Source organism: Anastrepha obliqua, chromosome 1 (genome assembly GCF_027943255.1).
Source record: "Anastrepha obliqua isolate idAnaObli1 chromosome 1, idAnaObli1_1.0, whole genome shotgun sequence".
NCBI lineage: Eukaryota > Metazoa > Arthropoda > Insecta > Diptera > Tephritidae > Anastrepha > Anastrepha obliqua.
In genome coordinates, this window is record NC_072892.1 from 113502634 (window position 1) to 113527027 (window position 24394).

A 24394-nucleotide genomic window follows, 5' to 3' on the forward strand; every position below is an offset into this window, starting at 1 on the left:
ATCTATGCCACACAAGAACAACTACAATAGAAGACGCGCCTATTAGAAGAATATTTCGATTTGTTTATTTGATTTTGACTTTGCGTAATTTTTGTTATATTTTAGTTTTTTGTTGTTTTTGTGTTTTAACTCCTCTTACTGAGTTGCAGTTCATTGCATACAAAATGAGTTTGTATGTATGGTATGTATGTATGTATGTATGAATGTATGTATATATATTTCACATTGTTATTACACATTTACTTGTATTTTAGCAGATTGGTTTAATAAATTTAAATATTATTACGCCATTAATTTAATTTTAATTAACTTTAAGGTTACATTTCAATAACACTTCGATTGTCAGTTTCAAATTTCAAATGGATTTTACGCTTGTCATTTACGTGCATTTACTAACATTTGGTTTACTTTTATTATGGTACATTCCAAGTTGCATTCTTACGATCTTTTGTTGTTGTGGTTTTTTTGGTACTTCGGGATTATTGGCGAATTTCATTGTCGATCACTTGGTCGGATGTGGTTGGTTGTTGTCTTTAAGGTAATAATGGGTAGTCACTACTGGGAAAGGACGTCTAAATTCAGGATATTTTCTCAATTGGCTGCTGTGGTTGTTTTTGTTGTTGCTGCTGACTTTGATTCGCAGTTAGATTTTGGCTGTGCGCAGAAGTAGCTGCATTGCTGGGTGCAGTTGCTATTTCGACAGCTGATTGTTGCTGCAGCTGTTGATGCTGCAACTGTTGTTGTTGCTGTTGCTGTTGCTCCTGCACGCGATGCGTCTTCATATGGGCACTTCTGCTCTTCACTTTATTAAAAACTCTGCGTGAGCGTGGAGAAATGTCGAGAGAGGGAAGAAAAATTCAAAAGATGCCGTTCAATATAATTATCACTAGCATATGTATGTACGTATACTATGAAAAACACAAACTAATAGACAAAGAAGGAGAAGCTCATTGCGTACGTACACAGGGTAGTCCAAATACAAGCATGTTTTCAAAACTGAATTAAAGTGAAGAACGCTATTTTTTGTTTTGGAAATTAGGATGCTATTAGAAAAAAAAAGTTATATATCTGGAACACGTGTTGCTTCAAGCCGCTGCCTGGACCATATAGTATATAAACATACATATATATGTATATAATAGGCTTTGTTGGGGGTTTGGCCGAGCTCATTCTCCTAATTGTAGTGTGCGTCTTGACATTTATCCAAAAATGGAGGTACCTAGAGTTTTTATGCCGCTTCCGAATTACAGCTGATTTCTAATGAATAGCTCTTTCATAGCAGAATATACTCGGAGGTTTGCCATTGTCTGCCGAGGGGCGACCGCTATTAGAAAAATATTTTTTTATCACTTAGTGTTTCGTGTCCTAGGCGGGACTGCCTCGGTTAAATCTTATTTCAGCCCATGCTGTCAACCTGACTATCAAAATTCTTGTTGAAAGCTTATGGCTTTATATCACGGCTTAGGGTTTTTTTTTTGTACTTTTGCTAGACTCATAATTTAAATTTTGACTGGCATCGTATAAATGCAGCCCAATTAGATTAAATTGCAGCCACTCTGGGGCAACCAATCAACATCCCACAGTCAAGTGAGATGTGGTGTCCATAAAAACCTGATTTTCTATGGTCTGTAGGACTTTTATTCACCTTCCTGCGGAAACCAACGATCATTGAAGTATTATATTATATCTTTAGTTACAGCTCGCAAAAAATTTAATTGCTAATTTTCTGTTCTGTATTCGAAATGTCATTTATAGTAACATTTTAAAAAATATTTATAATGACCGAACTATGCCTTCATAGAGAAGAAAATGCGCGACGTTAGATAGCATTATTTTTTTGTCAAATTCGTCCTTTAATTGGAACTGACCTTAGCTGAGAGGCGATAGCAAAAGAAATGGCCAATGACCATAATTTGCTGAGTCAACTGGATCTGGTGAGCGAATAATCTAAGTGTTGTTTTTTTTTTTTTTTTTTTGAAGTTTGAAAAAGTTGTTTCTAATACCAGTCGCCTCTCGGTAGGTTATGTCAAACCTCCGAGTATATTTTTGTCATGAAAAACCTCCTCATAAAAAATATATGTTGTTCGCGATCATTAAGGCGTATTAAAAGGAGAAGCTCGGCCAAGCACCAAACAGGGGTATGCGCTAATTATTTATTTATTTTTTATGTAGTATATAGCGTAGGGCGACAAAGAATGTGAATGTTTCCCAAAACTTAGTAGAGCCATTTCATCTCTCCGGGGTAGTCAGTATTCACCAGGCAGTCTCAAAAAAGCATATTATTTAAAAATATACCTGTATTTGGATCACCCTTTATATAATTGTATATCAACGTGAGTATGCGTAGACAGCTAGGCAGCGCAAAGCTAATAAAACGACACGAATTGGATAAAGTTACAATGTATGTATGTAGTTGCATGGATATACTCTCGGCATCGAAAGAAGCTGTACACTACATACTGACAAGTTTTGACTATATTTGAATTTAATTTTTTATTTTTATTTTTTTTATAAATATATAAAACATACCACAACAAAAGCTATGCGACTCAAGGTTTTAAGCTTTGAACAAACGTTATGAAAATTCGCAAATTCCCACCAAAAAATATTATAAACAAATATATAATATTAAGTGAAATAAAAAATTGTCGGAAATCAACACGAGTTGTGAGTCATTTGAAATTTTCACTTTGTTATACTAAAAGGTGATTAATTTTTAAACGTCAAGCTTCTTTCTACATTTCATTTAACATTTTTCAATTTCAGACTAACTCAATTTGAACCATGGAAAGATACACAATCGAGCAACGCGTTAAAGTTATTCAGTCTTATTATGAAAACGGGCGTTCAAATCAAAATGCATATCGCGCACTTCGTGATTTTTTCTGTCAATTTAATCGTCCAAATGTGCGAATAAACGGAAAAATTGTGCAAATGTTTGAGCAAACCGGGTCTGTAGGAGATGTGAAAACACCAGTGCTTGCTCGTACAGTTCGTACTGCAGAAAATATTGCTGCTGTTCGCGATAGTCACACACTAACGAAACAATGGCTCTTTTGCGCGAAAAATTTGATGGCCGAATAATCTCACGTCGCGGTGATGTCAATTGGCCGCCAAGATTATGTGATTTGACACCGTTGGACTTCTTTCTTTGGGGTTATTGGAAAGAAAAGGTGTACGTCGATAAGCCAGCAACAATTCAAGAGTTAAAGAATGAGATAATTTGGCACATTAAAGGCATAGAATCTCAATTATGTCTCAACGTCATCGAAAATTTGGACCATCGGATAGAGGTGTGCCGCCGAGGCCGCAGCGGTCATTTGGCCGATGATTTGTTCCATATACGTAATTGAGCTACACCAATATTATCATAGTAAAGAGAAATGACAATAATTTCCTAAAAAAATTGTATTTTATTCAAAATCAACACCGGCCCTTGAAACTTAACCACCCTTTATAATCAAATAACCAATGAAACTGCATACCTAGAATTTTCTAGATATTCTATCAAACGCGTTTTATGAAAGTTTGTTTTGAATTTGGTTTTTAAAAATTTTTCAATTTTTTTTAATTTACCTAAAATTTAAATTTTGCATTGCATGGTTTCCGTAGAAGAATAAACTATATTTTCATAAAAAAATTCAAAAAATGAATAAATAGTCCAAACAGGTAAATTTGTCGCGTACACTTTCTTTTAAGCTGTGCTGAGAGTGACATAGGTATGTATATGTATATGGGCGTGTGTGCTATAAAGTAGTTATATTTAGGTAATTCATAGCAAAACCAAAAGCAAAAACGTACACAGCAAGAATATTAAAAGCATGAACTACATTATGTTATATTCAAATTCACATATAGGTGCGTGTGTGTATGTAAGATGAAACGGACAAGATGAATCACAAATATAAACACAAATTGCAGTTTCGTAAAAAAAATCAACTTCATACTTCGCATGCACTAAAAATATACTCCGAACGCATTTGGTTGTTAGAAAATTAAATTATTTTGTTAGTTTTGTTATTTTAGTTTTGGTTTGCTTAACGCAAGTTCGCTGCAAGTGAACACCGTACAGTATGTATTCGATAATGCAGAAATTATTTATCTGTGTAATTCTGTTGGAAATCAGTTTGTTGTTTATTAGGGGAAATGGATTTTGGGAAGACTGGTAAAATTTTAAACTTTCAAAATGCTCCAAGTATAAAATATTTTATAAACTTTTACTTCAAAATTCAGTAAATAATCTAGATTAAATAATATTAAGCAAATTAACAAATAAAAATTCGAATTTGAGAAGCTAGGTAAATAGAAATTTGGTAGTTCCGCAATTTACGGAAGTCTTAGGTCCGTTCAACGAAACGCTGAAGCGAAGGTGCCGTTCTGTTAGTTTGAGTGGATTGTTAAATAATCTCAAGCGGCATCCGCCGCAAACTAACCCTGACAGGAACGATAAGTGAGAAAATATAATAAATAAAACCACCGCCATTTTTACGAAACTCATCACAAATTATGTACGATTAATTCTGCAAAATAGCAAAATAGCAAAGGAGCGGACACCACTCTTGGGCGGACAAAATTTGATTGACGGTGAGTGTGCGCCGCAAGAAGATTTCACTGTATATAAGTGCATATATACTTGTATGTAGTAATACAATACCTTAACCTCATTTTTCTTGCTCTTTAATAAAAACATAAAAAACAGTTGAACTTTCCACCTATGAAGTAAAGTATACGTAATGGCTTACTTTTCCGATTACGATTTCCCCTTTGAAATTTTCATGTCCTTTAAAAATGTCGATTGATACGAAAACCAAAAACTTGGTATGCAGTATAACCATATGAGATCATAACTTCACGTATGCACATATGAATTGTTTGCTGGATAACAAAAAAGTTGATTTTTATTACATTATGCAATAATATATCTTTAAGAGCTTTCGGTTCAGTCTGCATGGGCGATGGATTTTATAGAAAAATAATGACGAAACGCTGAAAAAAAATGTCCGAAGATACTTTGTGAAATTGTGCAGATCTTGCTAAGACCAATAGTCGACGTCATGTCGACTAGGCGTAAACGCCTCCAGACTAAACTGGTATTATTTACTAAAAACCATCATTTACCCGAAGTAAGGCCCCCGACATTAATTGGAATCCCTTATTGTTCAGAAAAAGTGCTCGCTGCCTAGGCTTGATATTAGATAGAAAGCTATATTGGAAATTAAATCTAGAAGAGGGTGAAGAAAGCCTCAACAGCACTTTACTTATGCAGGAAAACCATAGGGTTATCTGGGGGTTAATCTTCGAAAATAGTACATGGATTATATTCAGCTGTGGTAAGTCCAATTGCTCTATACGGAATATTAGTATGGTGACCGCTACCTGATAAAAATACTTTTGTCAAAGCTGTCAAGATATTGAAGAAGAGGACACTTTGGAACACCTTCTGTATACATGCATTGCTTTATAAAGAAAAAGGCTTTCGCCGCTAGGATTCGCCTTTCTGGACAACATTGAAGAGATCTCAGAGGTTGCCGAAATTAACAAAATGACAAAATAAGTAAAATTTATTAAATCCACATGTTGGTTCAGACTGATTCACTCACAACTCAGGAGTGTAAAGGATGAGCTCCAGTGATATCACAATGGGACTTTTCAGGCCTAAGTGTGTCGAATGACAGCCACTCAACCTAACTTAAAGAGATTTCTCAGATGGCCATCAATGTGCGTGAACAACGAAAGCAAGGCGCTCGTGAGCACAGTGGAAGAAGCAAGCTCGAATGGACCCGTCTGAACTTGGTGTGAATAATTAATGCAACCTCGCATAAGAGAGAAGAAACTGGCAAAGGTTGTAGAGTCACCTGGGGAGAAGAAAGATTATGAATTGTTCCTACGATATTCGGCTCTACATTACCCTTAGCGACCGGACTTTTACCCGAAAAGGAATGCCACTGCAGCATCATTCCGCCAACATTTATGGGGAATATTCATGGTATTACAACAACAAAGATTATGAGTGGATTACAGAATACTGGACGTCTCCAAAAACAATTTCAGTATCCTTATACTCTTTTGGACGTTTGCAATAAGGTATCTAAGTAAGAACGATTCTACGTAAGATATTTGGCCCCTTGAGGAGTGCCGCGTATGATGGAACAGCAAGTTGTAGGAGCTATATAGGGACGAGGACATAGTTAAGCGTGTAAAAATACAGTGGTTTCGCTGGCTTGGCCATGTCACCCATATAAGAGAAGACGCTACCGTAAGGCGAATTCACGACACGGTACCCCAAAAAAGGCCGCCGTAGTCGAATGGGTTGGTGTGTGGATACCATTCGGATTTCGGAGAGAACGTAGGTTCGAATCTCCGTAAAACACTAAAATAAAGAAAAAGTGTTTTATAATAGCGATCGCCCCTCGGCATCAAGACACACACCACAAATAGGAGTGTTAGCACCAATTACATAAATATACATATATATGTATATCCCAAGGAAAAGGTAGATTACATCTCCGTTGGAAGGACCAAGTGGTGCAGGACCTGTCTTCACTCGAGATTTCCAACTGACACCAACGAGCGCAGGACAGAAACAGCTGGCGCGTTATTTTGGATTCGGCCAAAACCGACACACGGTTGTAGAGTCACATTAGTAAGTAAGTAAGAACGGTTATTGTTAGTTGTTGGGAGCTCTAATATGAATTTTTGTAATAATTTAACTGTTGAAAAGTAATACTTCTTCATTTTCATATGTTTAACGTTAATTAGTATGGATGTGTTAGTAATCTACTTTTATACAGGTGAGTTTAGATTCAGTTTTATGACTTATCACAAAATTTTTTATACGAGTACTTGCATAGCTTTGCATTTGATTTAGGGAAAAACTCAAGCAATTAATGGAATTAAAGTGTTGTTGTAGTTATTTAAAATGCTAAAAGCAAGATTAGCGCGGCGTGTAAATGTTATAATTTAAACTAGTTTAGAAATTTAGGCGGGAATAGGGTTTCTTTACAAGTGTTCACAAGGTTATTTTATACGAGTGTTTCTAAGGGGGAGGAGGAAGTGTTTAAAATAATTGATTATAAAATGGAATTATTATTGTAAGTAATACATATTTATTATCGGCATGTGTGAGAGAGAGAGAGAGATACAGACAGAGAGAGAGAGAGAGGAATTGGAAATGAATTGTACAGTTCGATAATCGAAATTTTTATTGTAATTGAAAATTCAAATGGAAATGAAAGAGTTAAATAATTTACGAAAGTAATTTACGAACACCACTTACAATTTTACGTTTTGGCTGAGTGTGACGCTGAAGGACACATGCCGGTTGCAATGGCGGCTGCTGCTTCAGTGAGCGAGCTAGCACTTTCAACATGGGCGCGCTTGCGCGTGCGCGTCGTTATACAACAGCGTGGTAGGGAGGAGTGTCAACTCGCAATTCAACTTGTGATTTTTGATTCTGCGCGATTTACACGTGTAAATTTTTTTTTTGGTATTACATTTTTTTATTGTAATTTACCCGTAATTATGGTTAATATTATGTTACGCATATTGTAATTAATTGTTTATTGTTGTAATCGTTGATACATATTTGATGAGATATATTATTGGGCAATTTAATTTATAAAAATTTGTGTTATTTTATTTTCGTTTCGTTTTTTTTTTCATTTTAAAACATGGAACAATACAATACAACAACAATAACAACAATTATTATTATCTTATATATCATTAAAATAAATCAGTTTAATATATATGTATGTATGTATAAAAGTGTCGACTACAAATGCAAATTTAAAACAAACAAAAGTACATTTATGAAAATAAAAAATTTTATATAAATAAGTAACCTAACAGAGCTTAAAACCATTTCGAGGTAAATCACCTTCGGTTATGGGAAACTTTTTGAACAAACCACTTTAAGTTAATCTAATTTCAACGTAAAGAAACTCTAACTTTAAGTAAGGGAAACGAAGCTAGACCGAAAACAGGGTGGTCCATCTTTACTTTAACAGTTGTTGCTCGATTTGTTTTTTCATTCAATTTTAGAAACATTTGGGCAGTATAACTTTAACCATGGAGCAGTGCACACGCGTAGAAATCGATTCGCGTCTTTAAGGGGAATATCAAGCAAGCCATGCGTGAGGGCCACCAGAAACCATCACCAAGGTCTGAGTTAGCTAGACTGGTCACTACGCTCCAAATCACTCAATACAAAGTTGATACACCTGTGCCCTTGGCAACCTGTAAGCAGCAAATATAGGGTGGGCCATGTAAAATTTGCTCTTTGAATCGGCTATAAAAAAACTAATCAATATTTTTTCAAACTTTTTTTTTATTTTGAAGATTGAACATTGTCATTTATGAATCAAAAATAATATATCGTTCAAATAACTGCCACGACTCGCTTTACAGTAGGCCATTCGATCAACCCAATTTTTAACTTATTTCTCCAGGGCGTACGTTCATTAATAAGAACTTGAAAGTGCTTGAAGAGAATAGGTTTGGGTGATAATGTATCAGCCTCAACAATTATCTCAAAATTGATCAGGTGAACTAATTCAATTTTGAACTTCGAGTTTAAGGTTTTTTTAAAGATTTTTGAAGCATTCTATTCGGGTAGTGCCATTTTTTTGCGCTTGCTCTGGCAGTCGTACTATCCACTTTGCAATACTTTTGACAGGTTTATGTGGTGCAAAATTAATCATCCGATTTGTTTTTGAATAACTTTTTTACTAAGTAAAAAAAATATTCTGAGTGATGAAAACCTTTATTTCCGCTTTCCGCGCTTCGTTGCTTGGCACTTTGTGTAGTTCAGCTGTTTAGTTCACAAGAGTCAAATATGATTGACGTACGACGGAATTTATAAAAATTATACATTTTCCGATAGGATGATTATCTTTGCTCCATCTTGCATTATAAAAAGTGTAACAAATATTCTTTGCAGACATAAATTAAAATTGGATTAACAACCAAAATTATCCTTCATTCAATACACATCTCAATTAAAAAGGAAAGGAATTTATGAACAAAAAACTTTTTTTAAATTTGCAAAATTGAAACGAGGCAAATATAAATTTGAAAATACTTTTCCTGCTCTTATTAACGAATATGTGAATGAAATAAGTACAGAAAAATATTAAAAAATTATGTATATAAGTATGTATGTATGTGTGTAGTAGTAGTTATGAGAAACATGTGTAGCATATATTTTTACGGTAACGGTAACGGATACGTTTATGCGTTTACGTTTACGAATACAGAATGACAGTACGGAGTTGACAGAGAGAAAGAAAGAATGGGGGGAGTCTTACTTGCCGCACACCTTGCAGGGGAAATCGGTGTCCTTATTTGCGCCGTTGGCATTACTGGCCGCACCGCTTTGACTAGCATCTTTAACCACTACACCGCATACGCCTGTGACCGCGTTGGCTGTTTGCGATTGCGTTTGTAACGTGCAGGCGTTGCTGTGCTGAGCGACAACAGTTGTGCCCCCTATTGTGGCACCATTTGTATTGGTTGTATTACTTGTGGCGTTGTTGTTGTTGTTGTTGTGGTTATGATGATTATTATTGTTGTTGTTGTTGTTACTATTATTATTACTACTATTATGGCTACTGGCATTTCTGCCATACGTATGTATGCGAGTATGGCCATGCAGGGCAGCTTTTGAGGTGAAGCTCTGTGGAATTAGCAGCAACGCGAAATGTGCAGAAAACATTTTCGGAGAGGGTAAATTAGGCGAAATACATACATATTAGTGTTTTTGAGTTTAGTGATGACTCAAAAAAAAAGGTTATCTGCACTGAAAGCGCCGCTTATCTTCAAATATTATATATTCTCACATATAATTCTGGCAGACAACCCTCTTTTCGTTTCATCGGTAATTGGTTTTGTAGGATATGTCTCTGTTATAATATCATACATCTGTCATTTGGGAAATCTACTTACCGCGGAGCAATCAGGCACTTCGCATACGTATGGCTTCGGATCATTTGCCGGTGGTGGTGGTGGTGTTTCCGTCTTGAGATGCGAAACTTTATAGTCTACGCAAAGCTTCTTCCAAAAGTAGTACATTTGCACACATTCACCTGTTGTCTTCGAACCCAACTGCGCATAACAAAAAAAAAATGACATAACGTTAATTCACAAGATTATTCTATGTAATTATATCGAACTCCTTAGGTTGCAAACACAGTGCACGCTGAGACGAAGACGAAGCTGAAGACGAAAAACAATGCAGAACAAATCGTATGAATTCGCTCGCTCGTACGCATAGTGCGCGCTGTGACGAAGACGAAGATGAAGACGAAACGCAAGCAATCAGCTTCAAACGCTGCTGTACTGAATTTGAAGACGAATCGCTTGCTAGTTACCGTGGTTTTCGTTTGTTTGTTCTGTCTATGCTTTGGCGCGTTAATTAAGTTAAGACAGTCGATAAACAAGTAATTAAATGAGAAGTAATAATCAATAAAAGGCATAAAACTAAATATATTTTAAATTATTTTTTACCTTAACGTCACAATTAGCTTTTCAGCACATATAATTGACGTTTTATTAAAGTCCAATTTTTAATAATAAGTAGCTCAATTTTAATTAGAATATAATCAAATGTGGTAATTGTCATTCTGGTATATTCCACAAATTTCTTTTCATCGTGGCGCAGCTCATCATACAAATGATGAAATTCACCAAATGTTTCTCTTCCCAAATTTATAGGGTGTACTTTTTTATTTACTTTTATACGTTTTAATTTAAAATATAAGCTTTGCTCAATCAGCAGGTCATCATCTGATGAGGAATCCATTGCGACTAACATAACAAAAGCGCAACCAATTCGTCTTGCACTGTGCAACCTATTCGCTTACTCGCAACGCAAGCAATTTCGTCTTCAGCGTGCACTGTGTTTGCAACCTTAGTCTGTCAGTAAGTTTAGATACTTTATTATATTTCTTTTTTAATAAATTAAAAGTTTTCACTTTGAAATATATACGTACAGCGCACGAAAAATTATAAGACCAACTAAATTTCTTATATTTTTGTTATCAGTTGAGGGCTAAAAATTTATTTTTTTAATATTTAAAGCTTTTATGATAAATGTTTTAAAAATATCCAGAAATAAACACACATTTCACGAAGCTTAAATTAAGTTTTACGAAAAGTAAAATCTACAGAACGAAATAAGTATAAGACCAATGTTATTCTAATATATTTAAAACAAACACACAGAATTCTTGGGGTTTACTTATAATCTAGAGCTTAGTAATTTAACCAGCTTAGACCATTTGTGGAACAACATCAAAACGTACGCGAAAAATAGGAAGCTCGGTTAAACACCTAACAGAAATGTACGCGCCAATTATTTATTTTTTATTTAATTTGTTTTGGATCCTCCTTTGATCATAACTTGTTGAAGTCGTCGAACCATCGATTTGATTAAGTTTTTTATAATATTTTGATCAATTTTTGACCATTCGCTAAAAACTGTTTTCCATTTTCGAAAAGCAGTTGGGAAAATGTTGCCCATACATTTTCGATGGGTTTAAGGTCAGGGCTGCAGACAGGTCATTCTAAATTGGTATTTTTTGGCTGCCAAAATTTCTTTTGTTACTTTGGAAACTTGAATGGCTAGTTTGGCATGCTGGGAAATTCACTCCTCACCGAAATTATCATCAAAGCAAGTAATAAGTACTTCGTCTAGAAGGTCTACTATATGTACTTGACAGTAATCACTTTTGTGGATATGAAGCAGAGTTTTGGCGTTTTCCTTGCTCAAATGCAAACAAATCCGCGCGGCATATTTTTTGTTTCTAAACCAAAGCAACCACATAAATATAAGAACGGGATAAAGCGATCAAAAGCAGTTATAATAAATATAGCGTTTTTCAATAGGTGCGCTTCAACTTTTTTCCGATAGGGAGGGCGAACGACGCAATATTTTTTTATTTTTCGCCTGGCATTTGTAAACTTCATTAGTATACATTTCATCATGGAACGCTACACACTTGAGCAACTATTGCAAATCGTGCAAATTTTTTATGAAAATAATCGTTCTGTTGCTGCTACTTTAAGACTACTTTTTTTCCAAAAAATCATCTTCAGTGATGAAGCTCACTTTTGGCTCAATGGCTTTGTCAACAAGCAAAATATGCATTACTGGGCAGAAAGCAATCCACACGTGGTTCATGAGGCACCGTTGCATCCCGAAAATATCAGTGTTTGGTGCGGTTTACATGCCGGCGGCGTAATTGGCCCATATTTTTTCGTTGACGAGAACGATCGCCACGTTACTGTGAATGGAAATCGATACCGCGACATGATAAACGATTATTTTTGGCCGCAATTGAATGGTATGGACTTAGACGACATTGGGTTTCAACAGGACGGGGCCACAAGCTACACAGCACACGCTACAATTGATTTGTTGAAGAGTAAGTTCGATGAGCGCATTATTTCCAGAAATGGACCGGTCGAATGGCCGCCGCGCTCGTGTGATCTGACGCCTCTAGACTATTTTCTTTGGGGTTATGTGAAGTCATTGGTCTACAGTAACAAGCCCGCGACGATTTGTGAGATCAAAGCCAATATTGAACGCGAAATTGCTGGAATTTCGGCCGATTTATGCAAAAGAGTGGTCGAAAATTGGGTTCAACAATTGGACTTCGTAAAACGTGCACGCGGTGGTCATGCAAAAGAAATCGAATTTCATACTTAAATGTATATGTTCAAGCTCGATAATAAAAAAAAACTTAGTTAAAAAAGTCAAACCTTTTGTGTTTTATTCAAAAAAAAAGTTGAAGCGCTCTTACTGAAAAACGCTTTATAATAATGTTAACGCAATAACTAACACCTTTCAATTAAAAGCAAACGCTTTCGATCTTATATTTATTTCACTTTGCACACAGCATGGACTTGCGCGTTACTGAAATATCAGTAATTAATGCAAAATGATTTTCGTTATTAGGTACCGTTTTAAACATACATTCCACGAAACGATATAGGGAATTTTTTTATTATTGATTTAGTAGATATTATCATAATCATCTTAGTATTATAATTTTTTCGTGCAGTGTAGTCTCGTCGACAAAATAATAAATACACCACTTTTGACTACTTTTATTTCGTTTTAAAATTCAAAAAATGTTCATTAAAATTTCTAAAAAATTGGGCAAGCAGTTTTATAGCTCATTAAATTTTAGTTTAAGAAATTGCCTGAAGTGGCGCAAATATCTTCTTGATCTTTAATCATTTTTTCCTCTACCGTCTTAAGCATTTTCGCCATATAAAAAAATGTTACGCATGCGCAGGGAATTTTTTTTTAATTTCGATAGTTTAAAATTGCAATACAAATTTGTCTAATTTTTATAAATATTTTACAAAGATAAACACTTTGATTTATATGGTGTTTGTTGTCGAGTGAACTATATTTTCATAAAATATTAATTTCAATTAAAAAGAAGAAAATTAGTCAAAACTGTTCTAAATATGGATTATTTATAATTTTGACCATAGGTGTGTGTATATACTTTAGTATTGTTCATAGTTTAATCAATTCAACTCCTAACTGTTATTACAGAAACCAGGTATTTATACCCTATGGTATACTGACCTCCAGCGAAATGCGTCCAAAATCTTTGCCATGCCGTTCCAAGCCTTTCAAGAATACCTCCAATTCCGTTGCGGACCACTTCATCTGGAATGCATTCGACTGTGTTTGCAAGAGCGTTAGTACTGCCGCAGCCATGTTTCCGCATGCTTTGAGCAGTGTTTGCAACGCCACCTCTTCGGAGTGACTGCCCAACGGTACCGCTGATGATTTGCTCAGGTCAATGTAGCGCATCAAAATCTTCTCGTCCATTTGTACGGTGGGATCCCATAATTGCTCTGCGCCTACAGGTTCCTCGACTTCAAAGCAGGATGTGTTTTTGTACAATTCACCGTCGGTGGCAGCATCGCTACCCGCACTTTGAATACGTTCTCGACAAGGTGGTATTTGAGCTTGATAAGCTGAGCCTAGATTGACTTTTGATTCATCGGAAAAGTCCACCAAACCAACTGGATCATCGAAATCATCATCAAAACTATCAAAGCCCAGCATACCCGTATTGAGTTGCTTTCGCACACTACAATAGAGTCCGATGCCTTTTCGGTCAGGATTCAGTATTGGCGCAGGTGTGTAATGTGTACGAGAGGGTTTGCGCAGTTTCGAGCGATACGGCGAAAGCGGGTGATATTTAGCGAAACTTTGCGAACTGCTGGAATCATTCGAATTGTGCGGTCGCAAACGCCGCTTCAGTATGGAATTGGTTTGGTTTGATAGGGGTTGTAGTGTAGAGATGACTGTGGACGCTACTGGTGGCAGACATGCGGTTGAGGAAGATGCCACATTGCTAGCACTCGATTGGTTGCCGGTCTGTTGCAGTGACGACATAGAATTGTTGGAATTACTGGAGTTGCTGGCGAAATAAATATTGGTATCGGTGTTCATTGCGCCACTAGTAGATAGAAGCCCGATGTCGCCTTGTTGTCCTGTTATGTGTATCTCCTGCTTATCCGTCGAGCCTGTGAACACAAGCTGTTGATGCAAAATGCCACCATCAATGGTGGACACATGTTGGATCGGTGTGTTAGCTTCAATGAATTGTTGTTGGTTTTGTACTTGTGGTAGGTTCTGTAGATTGTACTGAAGCGTCGTGTTGGCACCATTACCGTCGCCGACAGTGTGTTGCATTGCCATTGCAAGCTGATTGTTCACGTAGTTTACAGCAGCCGACGTTTGTTGCTGCTGCTGATGTTGTTGTTGTTGGATTTGGTGCTCTATTTGCTGCGCATATAGCATTTGCTGCGTAGTCGGTTGTATTTGCAATTGTTCATTCTGATGTTGCTGCTGTTGCTGTACCTGTTCTTGCTGCGTCGTCTGTATAACTTGCCCTCTCTGTTGCCCAAAATCTCTAGGAGACGAGGACAGCAGCGGATCGTCGGAGTTGGGCATCATTTGTGATTGGAGACCCAAGCCGGGTAAATAGTACAAATCAATGATATTCTCACCAGACTGTTCTTCACAGTTGAGATTGATATTCTCATCGGGCAGGACATCGCGTAGTACCTCTTTCACTTCATCTGCTGTTCCAATACTACCAGTGAAAAACGATTCGGGTAGAGGTGAAGTTGCGTTTCGCGAATCATTTAGAAACTCTTGATCCTCGTCCAAGAATGCTAGATTAGTCTCAGCGAAGTCGCGTAGATCACATTCGGTGTCGTCATCCTGTGCGCCATTTAGTAAGTCTTCGACCTTGATGGAACCATCGAAGGCGCTCTCCTCCAGTACTGTCTTTAGCTTTAATATCTTCTCGGTATCAGTAAGTTCATGTTGACTGTCGTTGCCTTTGAAGAAAGTTACTTCGGTGGATGACTGCTTGAGAAAATCCGCATTGCATTTCTCATTGAAGAAAGCGTTCGTCACTTCCGAATACTGGTTTCCATCCTCTACATATGGCGAAGATTGTGTCATATTTTCATGACTAGATGGCGGCGTGGGATAAGCAAGCGGAGAATTTATTGGTGAGGACATTGTGCCCAGTTGATGCGTATTAGGTCGCATGCTAGTCACAGCCTGTATCTGGGCACTATTTTGCATAATGAGCTCTTTGGAATGGAATTGTTGGAAAGTGGGTAAAGTGGTAGGCATGGCATTGACATTACCGTTGGCTTCTAACTTTAAGAATTCGGTTTGAATGCAACTGCCGTTGTGATCAGTCTGATCGCCTTCCGCGATGCCGACACCAGTTACAGTGCCAAACTGTTCGGAATGTTCGCTTTTCAGCTGTTGCGAGTCATCATTGAGTAACTGCATTGAGTCCACCGTCTGTAGCAACATATCGGTATCAGCAACATTGTAGACCTCGGCATCATCAAAGAAGCCAGTTGCATCGCTACTATAAGTAACGGTGTACACATCACCGCTCATGCTGTTATCACCACTCTGAGAGATGGTGAGTGACAGTGGCGTCGTGTCGGTCAGGGCTAAACTGACGGGTGTAGAAGTTCGTGGCGCAATAGCATTCGACTTAGCCATTCGGGTGGGTAGAACTTGCACGTCGGATGGGATAATCACTGTGCGATTGTTATTCGTAATTATCTGCCGCGATCCGCCGTTGCCGTTGCCATTGCTACTGCTGCTACTCCCCATATTTGTAATCGCATTTGTACTATTTATTGGCTTCTTGGCAGTGACGGCGATGCGGGTGCCTCGCTTTAGCAACTCAATGAGCGTAGAGTCTTTCGGATCGGTCGAGGTGGCTTTTGTAGTCGTTGTATTTGTCGTTGCTGTTGATTTCATCGTTGACGGATTCATCGTTGAATTTGTTGCTTGTAGAGCTCCACTAAAACCTACGCCCAAGCCAAGACTAACATTACCAACTGTCTTTTGTTGCTTTGTGCTAAATATCTCTATGCCCTGTGACATACCGATTTGCTGCAAACCCAATGAGCCCCCACCATAATTTTTGATTGTTGTTGCAGCAGGTAACATGGTTGTGGTAGGCGCACTTTGATTCGGGGAATTGGTATTACTACTGCTGGCACTATTACCGCCGCTGGTATTGCTATTGTTGCTGTGTGATTTGGGGCTAAGGAAACTTTCTAGATCGCTAATCGATCGTCGGATTGTGGAAGTGCTGGATACACTACTGGGTGGTGCAGGAACTACGAAGGCACCCTGTAGGGAACAAGAAAAGATCTGTACAATTCTGGTATCAAATTTTAGAGCATATCAACATGTATACCCTGAAAATCTGTACTTATATCTCATTTACCTTGTTCATATCTTTGCGTTTACTGATGATTTTCTCCTCGATCAACGCACGCACGCCGATACTGGCTGTCTGCAGCGGTGGACCGCTGGGTTCTTTCTTTTCCGTCTTTTTAGCTTCGGGGTCTTTTTTAAAATAACCGCCATGCAGCCGCATATGTCCGTTAAGTGCTGGTATGTTTTTGAACTTTCGATGGCACAAATTACACTCAACTGGTTTCTGATCCATTTTGACAATGTTCAAAAGATGTGGATTGATAGCTGCCACAAATTGCTGATTAATCTCCTCTTCTTTCACTTCGATGGGCGATGTTGCTGTACTGGACGTTGCATCAGAGTTGGTTTCATCAACCGTGATGGATACATTTTGGGTGGTATTTAACTAAAAATGGATGAGGTTTTGCGCATCAAAAATACTAGCCGAACTAAATCAATATGGTGTCTGATCTAATAATTCAAAAACGTATAGCGGTAGTTCGCAAAATCTTATACATCCAAACAAGGATAAGAGTCATATGAGACAGAAAATATACCAGGAAGGTCCAGTAGAAATGGTTTAAACGTCAATTCAATTCAAATTACCGAATATATAAGCCTCTTAGGCAATACGAAATGCCTTTTGATACCGAGGTGTGTTCAAAAAATAAGGTGAAGGTTTCAAATATCGCGGTTTAGTTTGCTTGTGAGAGGTATAAATAAGACAAGTGTTTTGCGTGTTCGGCGATTTTCTGCTATCGAAAAACATGGACCAAAGAAGTTGCCTCCAATTTTGTATAAAAAATGGAATTAAATGCTCAAAAATACTTGAAATGTTGGCATACAGTGAGAGTACTCTGAGGCAGAAAAATGTCTACAAGTGGCACAAGCTTTTCGCAGAAGGTTGAGAACATGTGAATGACGGCGCTCGCTCTGGATGCCCCAACGGTGAAAATGTTGAGAAAGTGAAAAAAATTGTTATGGAGAATCGTCGAATCACAATTAGAAAAGTTGCTGAGGATGTCGGCATATCGGTTGGCTCATGCCATGCCATCTTTTCGGAAATTTTGGCCATTAAGCGTGTGGCAGCGAAGTTCGTTCCAAAATTGCTAAATTTTGACCAAAAAGAACGTCGCATGAGCAACGCTCAGGAATTGTTGGATGACGTCAACGATGATCCAGATTTGCTTAAAAAGTTCATAAGGGGTGAAGAATCATAGGTACATGGTTAAAAAATCGAAACGAAAGCCCAATCATCACAATGGAAGAATCCAGAGAGCCAAGACCAAGAAAGCACGCCAAGTTCGATCAAATTTCAAAGTTTTGCTCACGGTTTTCTTCGATTACCATATATAGTGCATCAGATGTTCTTACCATAGGGTCGTACGGTAAATAAGGAGTATTACCTTGAAGTTATGCGCCGTTTGTGTGAAGCAATAAAAAAACGAACGGAATTGATGGCTTTTGCAACATGATAATGTACCGGCGCACTTATCTTTGCTTATGAGAGCTTATTTTGCCAAAAACATCAACGTTATCATGCCTCAACCACCGTATTAATCAGATTTTTCCCCCTGCGACTTTTTTCTGTTTCCAAGATTGAAGTGACCCATGAAAGGTTGGAGTTTTGTGACGATTCAGGAGATAAAAACCGAATCGCTGAGAGAGCTCAAGGACATACCAAATAGTGAATATCAGAACTGCTTCGAGGATTGGAAAAACCGCTTGCGCAAAACGCTTACACAAGTGTATTATATCTGAGAAGGACTACTTTAAAGGAGATAAAATAGAAATTGATGAATAAATAAATATTTTTTGAGAAAACTGAAAATTCACCTTTTTGAACAAACCTCGTTTGTTGACTTTGTATAAGGAATAGATGGCTGTATTTTTACTCTTTTAGAATTACTATGTTCTCCCCTTTTAATACAGCATTTAAACTACTATGAAAGCTCATGACGACAAACTCATGATGGAGGTTGAATGCCCTGCGAACAAACAGATTGCAGTCTAGGATTGCAGCCCCTAATTTCCATTATTAATTTTACAACGCACAGTATCTTGCAGTTATGGAAGTCCATGGGCGAGCCCTAGTAGCCATAGTAGTAATATCTGCCCTTCGGAGTCGGCTTAAACATGAAAGTCTTTCCATTTGTGGAACAACAGCAAGACTCATACCAAAAATGTAAGGAGAAGCTCGGCCAAACACCCAAAAAGGATGTAAGCGCCACTTATATATTTCTAAAGTGGGGGTCCATTTTTTTTTAACTTACCAGTTGCATATTCCATGTACGCGGACGATTTGATGCTCCACTCACCGCATTCTGCGGACTCATCGAGCCGAGTGCCACCGAAGACGGATTCGTGTCCACTTTATACGAATTAACGCTGGTCGGCGACGAGACCGTCACTTGTGCCCTGGTCTGTTTCGTCTGTTGCATAATTTTGCTTATCAAATCCAATTGCTCACGGGTGAGACCTTCGCTAGCATCTACAATGCTCGTCTCGGTGAGGGCAATTGTTGGCGATGATGCAGGTAAAGATACGCCACTCACGGAGGATGCAGACGACGTTGATGTTGGCGAAAGTAAAGTAACGCCTGTTTTAATGGGCAAATTAATGGCTTTTATTTGCTCTTCGGTAAGAGCAACACCTGTTGCCGCATCAACAACAGTACCACCGGTAGAGATGTAAGTGCGTATGCATGTGGCGCCGTCAGGCGAACTGGCGTCTCCTACAAAAAAAGGGGATGAAAACATGGGGGCTTGAACGATGATTTATTAGAATACAAACAACAGGGTAGTTACTTACCGCTTGCCGTGGCCGGCGAAAGACTTAGCCCGGTCGGTGTGCCCGAGGTCGGTGAAAGGGTTTGATTTTGTGGCGTTATAATACCTGAATGATGATTCTCAGTGTGACGTCGCAGTGAACGTGCATCACAGTACGATTTGCCACAACCCTCGGCTTTGCATTCGTATGGCTTCTTATTGCGATGTGTCATCATGTGGCCATTCCTATAAACAAAAATATAAAGAAGATACGAAGTGGCAAGATAAATATTTACATTTTTTATTTTATTTGATCGATCTTCGATCAAAGTTGGGGAAATGACTGCAATTAACTTACAAGTGATCTTGTCGCTTGAAGGCCTTCGAACACATCGCACAAACGTATTTCCGCTCGTCGCTGTGCGTCAGTTTATGTTTGGCCAATGCTGACGCATTTCCAAAGATTTTGCTACAAATCTACAAATATTAAATAACAACAAAAAAATCATAAATTTTGTATAATTAGACATGCATATATAGCATATTTTGTATATATGAATGGATGGCAAATTGAAAAATAATTTAAAAACACGCTACACGTGCTATTGTACAAACACGCCAAAAACAACAAACGGCAAGTAATGGAAAATGTATTAGTGGTCATTAAAATCACGCTGAACTCGCGTGCTTTGCCTACTTGTTGGTACTTGAGTGTGTGCACAAATGTGTGTTGTGCTAGCCACCCACCCAACGAACAAAATTATTTAAAATTCTGGGTTGTTAATTGTTATTGGCCATTTTGCAACGCATTTGAGAATTTTCTGTTTCCGCTCTTCATACAAAACATAACAAAATTTTAAATGCAGTACCTAAGTGGAATTAATGAATACGAACGAAAATACTTTTTCAGAATCAAAAGTCATTATTTAAAGACGAAATGGCAATACAAAATTGTTGACATTTTCTAACAGTTTCCTCTTTAATTAGAGTACACTTTGTCTTACGGTCAAGTGAAGTTCAATTGTACATACAGGCAACATATTCAGCAGACATCATACAATGCTTGTTTCGGTGAAAAACGGTATATTTTTGGGTCACATTATTGGAACACGTGTTGAAGTTTCCATCGTTGTTATTCAGGACATTTAAGTGATCCAGAGTGCCAGTTCATATAAAAAAATTAATTGTAAAGTTCAAAAGCCCAAGGAAAGAGTTATGGTATATGCAATCATTGACAGACCACGCGCTACCATCCAATCAATCGTGAAAACAAATGAAAAGAATGAAACTTTTCAAATGGCAAGAGGTAGAGGAGGAAAAAAAAGGATGAGAAGGACAAGCGAGTAATTGTACGAACGGTTAAAGCTGACCTAAAAATCGGATCACCGGATTGCAGCAAGCCTTGAGGAAACTGAACGAGCAATTGTTAACCCGCAAATCATCAGAAATTACCTGAAATCAAAAGAATATAACAGATGTGTTTCATGAAAGAAGCCATTTCCTATATCAACGAAGAAGGCAGCAAAGAGATTATATGATGATAGAGATTATATATTAATGGATGCTCCCCAGGTACCACTAAAGCGCCGTTTTGATACCATTATGAGACATCCAATAGGCAGATAATTACAGCCAGCCAGAGCTGTTGATGTAATGGAGAAGTGGTTGAAGCTACTGCATTGGGGGTTAAACGGTAAAGGGTAGAAGCTAATCGCCCAATAATCAGTAAAAAAGCTACGAGTTTGGAAATTGAATGGCGTGAACCCCAGGACTTTCTGAGTCCTCCGCCTATTTTATTGGAGCCAAAGGGTTTTCGAAAGAGCACATGAATACATGGAGCAGCAAATGGAATTGTACAATTTCCATTTAATAACTGTCAGGGGGATGCCGATGGCCGGGTAGGATGTCTCTGACACCAATTTAGTCCTTTTCCTGGCAAGCTCATTAGCAATTACATTTCCTTCAAAGCTCTTATGTCTTGGAACCCATATCAGAGACATGTTACCCGCACACCAAAGATATTTAATCTCCTCCTTACAGAGTTGACTAATTTGGATCTACACCATGGCGTCGTCAGAGACTTGATCGCGGAAAAAATGTGAATATCCCTCTCGCTCATTTTATGGATGAGAGTAAATGTAATATATTTGGGTCCAATGAGAAGTAGGAAATTTTGAATTTGAGAAATGTGCTAAGGATAGGCTTCAGTATTTAAGCATTTAAAAGCTAATTTAAAGACAAGTGCCGAAACAGGGTCTTGGCTCGGATTTTAAGATGATGCAAATGACCCCAAAAATAATTCTGAACTTATACGAACTTATATGCTTTACAACTGTAAATCTGTGCTCCCACACCCTCCCCAGTTTCCGGATCTTAATCCCATCGAGCATTTGTGGTATATTTTGGAAAAAAATAGGAAAAATAAGAAAACACTCAATTACAAATAGAAAGCAATTAAAACGGATCATTGAAGAAGAATGGCAAAATATTTTCCCAGACGAAGCAAAATAGTTTGGGTCATATTGCACAGCGATCTCTAATGTGCTTCACCCCGAGCCTTTATATTATATAAAAGTTTCTAATGTATTTGAGCACTTCCTCAAGCTCTTTCTTCTATTTCTCTTTAATACCAATCAATTTAGAGTCGCACCTAGATAATTTTAAGAAATTTCACAAATTATTATAGATTCTAAAAATCTTTATTAATATACATATGAATAATAAACTTTCGTAATAAAAAAAAGAACCAACTTTGCATCCACAATGACAAGCAAAAATGTTATTGTAAGTAAGAAGTTCGTTCAGCAAAAGTGTTGATACGCTCGCCCGTTGAAATAGCCAATGCGCGAAATAACGGTGGTTTTGACTTGCGATGCTTCGAAATAATATTTGTTGGCAAACTATTTTCAGTATAACTGATGAAGTTCATCTATTTACATCTGTGTCTACTTTTTTACGTGTTTCGAAAAGAATTGACATTAGAGGAGAGAAAATTTTTTGTACGCATGCATAAAGATGGGAAAATCATACTTAGAAATTGAGAAAACGATCAGCAGGAGTAAACCAATAGTACTAAAAGTAATACAAAGAAACAAAAAAGGAAAGGATCGAAAATAAACAGAGATCAGACCGCCCTATGACGTTAACTGAAAAAGATAAACGCCATATCAAGAGAACAATAGAAAAAATCCTTTCAAAAGTGATCCTACTGTATTGTCAGTGAACAGTTCGAAAGTCAATCAAGAGAAATGGATATATCCAAGGCATGTATTGCTAGAAAAAAACCCCTTTGTCAGTGATACAAATAGAAATAAAAATCTTGAAATTGCCAGAACTTATCAACTTAATGAATTTGACTTCTGTGACAAAGTAATTTTCTCCGACGAGTCGAAATATAATATTTTCGGTTATGATGGGCGACTCAAAGTTTTCTCTACACGAAATAAAGAATTAAATCCAAAATAATACAATTAAAATGGCCAAGCATGGAGGTGGAGGCGTAATAGTTTGGGGCTACATGTCCACGTCAGGTGTTGGCAATCTTGTTTTTATTGATAAAATAGTGACAAAAAAAATATATTTAAAAATCCTTCTAGAAAACTTGTTACAGCGCTCAAAAAATGGGATTGTCTGGTGGATTTTATTTTGAGCAGAACAACGATCCTAAACACACAACGCAAATAGTGAAGATGTGGCTAATACATAAAGTACCTCAATTGTTATCAACATCTCCACAGAGCCCATATATGAACCCCATAAAGATTTGGGGGTTCATTTACAAAAACGATTAAGGAAACACCTCATAACTTCCAAAAATCAACTTAAAAACTTGCTCTGAGCCGAATGGCAAATGGCGGATTATACAAAAAATTTGATTCACTCAATACCTGACCGAGTAAGAGGGGTTATTCGATTACGAGGATATCCTACTAGATACTAAATGTAAATTTTCTCCATTTGTTATTAACTTTTTCACACATACATACTTTATGGCAAGAGTAACAACACTTTTGATGTGCGAATTTTCAGATTTTCTATGTTTTTTTCCTTCTAATTAGAGAATGAGCTAGTTTATATTTTATTCTTTTATTTTATTTATTAAAAGAGTAACAATTATAAATAACTATTCCACTTAAAGAGCTAAAGCACTGGCTACTATGGCCTTCGGCTATTAGTATAATAAAAATGACAGCGTGTCTTATAGCCTTAACTTACATCTAGATACATAATCACAAATCTTATTTAAATTGCATAACGTTGTCTGTTTGAGGAGTTCCGATGGTTTGATGCTTGAGAAAAAGGATGTTCTGATATTTTGTAGGGAAGGACAAGTATCTATCAGATGAAGTGTAGTAAATTCGTTGGAGCTACAAAAAGGGCATGTAGGCTTCGGTGAACCGCTGAGCAGGTGGGCATTTTATATTTTCTTATATTTCATACTCAAAAACCTTCGTGATATTTTTTATAAAACATCTTTGAAGTGGTAGGGTATCAATGCTTCTGCTCTAGTTGGACACACCAAGTGAAGCCAAGTCCTTCTCCACCTGATTTTTCCAACGCAGAGAAGGCCTTCCTCTTCCTCTGCTATCCCCAGCTGGTGACGCATGGAACATTTTCAGAGCTGCAGCGTTTGTATCCTTTCGGACGACATAACCCAGCCAGCGCTGGATCTTTATTCGCTGCGATATGTATATGCTAAGCTCATACAGTTCATCGTATTAGTTTTGCGGGGATACCAAATTCAGACACAGCGGCCTACGGGTAACTCCTTTTCGTACTGTCGTACTGCTGTACACTACAGTGGCTCAATAAAGAACTCGGACATACATAGCATGCAGCTTCAAAT

General features: G+C 37.5%; 1 protein-coding gene across 1 annotated transcript in view; it reads right to left on the minus strand.

Moving 5' to 3' along the window:
• Positions 1-339: 339 nt before the first annotated feature.
• LOC129235678 (serine-rich adhesin for platelets) overlaps positions 340-24394 on the minus strand; it is a 90582-nt gene continuing 66527 nt past the window's right edge. Inside the window, exons 4-11 of the mRNA XM_054869658.1 lie at positions 19907-20025; positions 19592-19794; positions 19054-19514; positions 16809-17186; positions 13604-16711; positions 9946-10104; positions 9309-9676; positions 340-816 (exon numbers count right to left, since the gene is read on the minus strand). Of these exons, the coding sequence (XP_054725633.1) occupies positions 579-816; positions 9309-9676; positions 9946-10104; positions 13604-16711; positions 16809-17186; positions 19054-19514; positions 19592-19794; positions 19907-20025 (5034 nt within the window). The 3' untranslated portion in view covers positions 340-578. The remainder of the gene's footprint in view (positions 817-9308; positions 9677-9945; positions 10105-13603; positions 16712-16808; positions 17187-19053; positions 19515-19591; positions 19795-19906; positions 20026-24394) is intronic.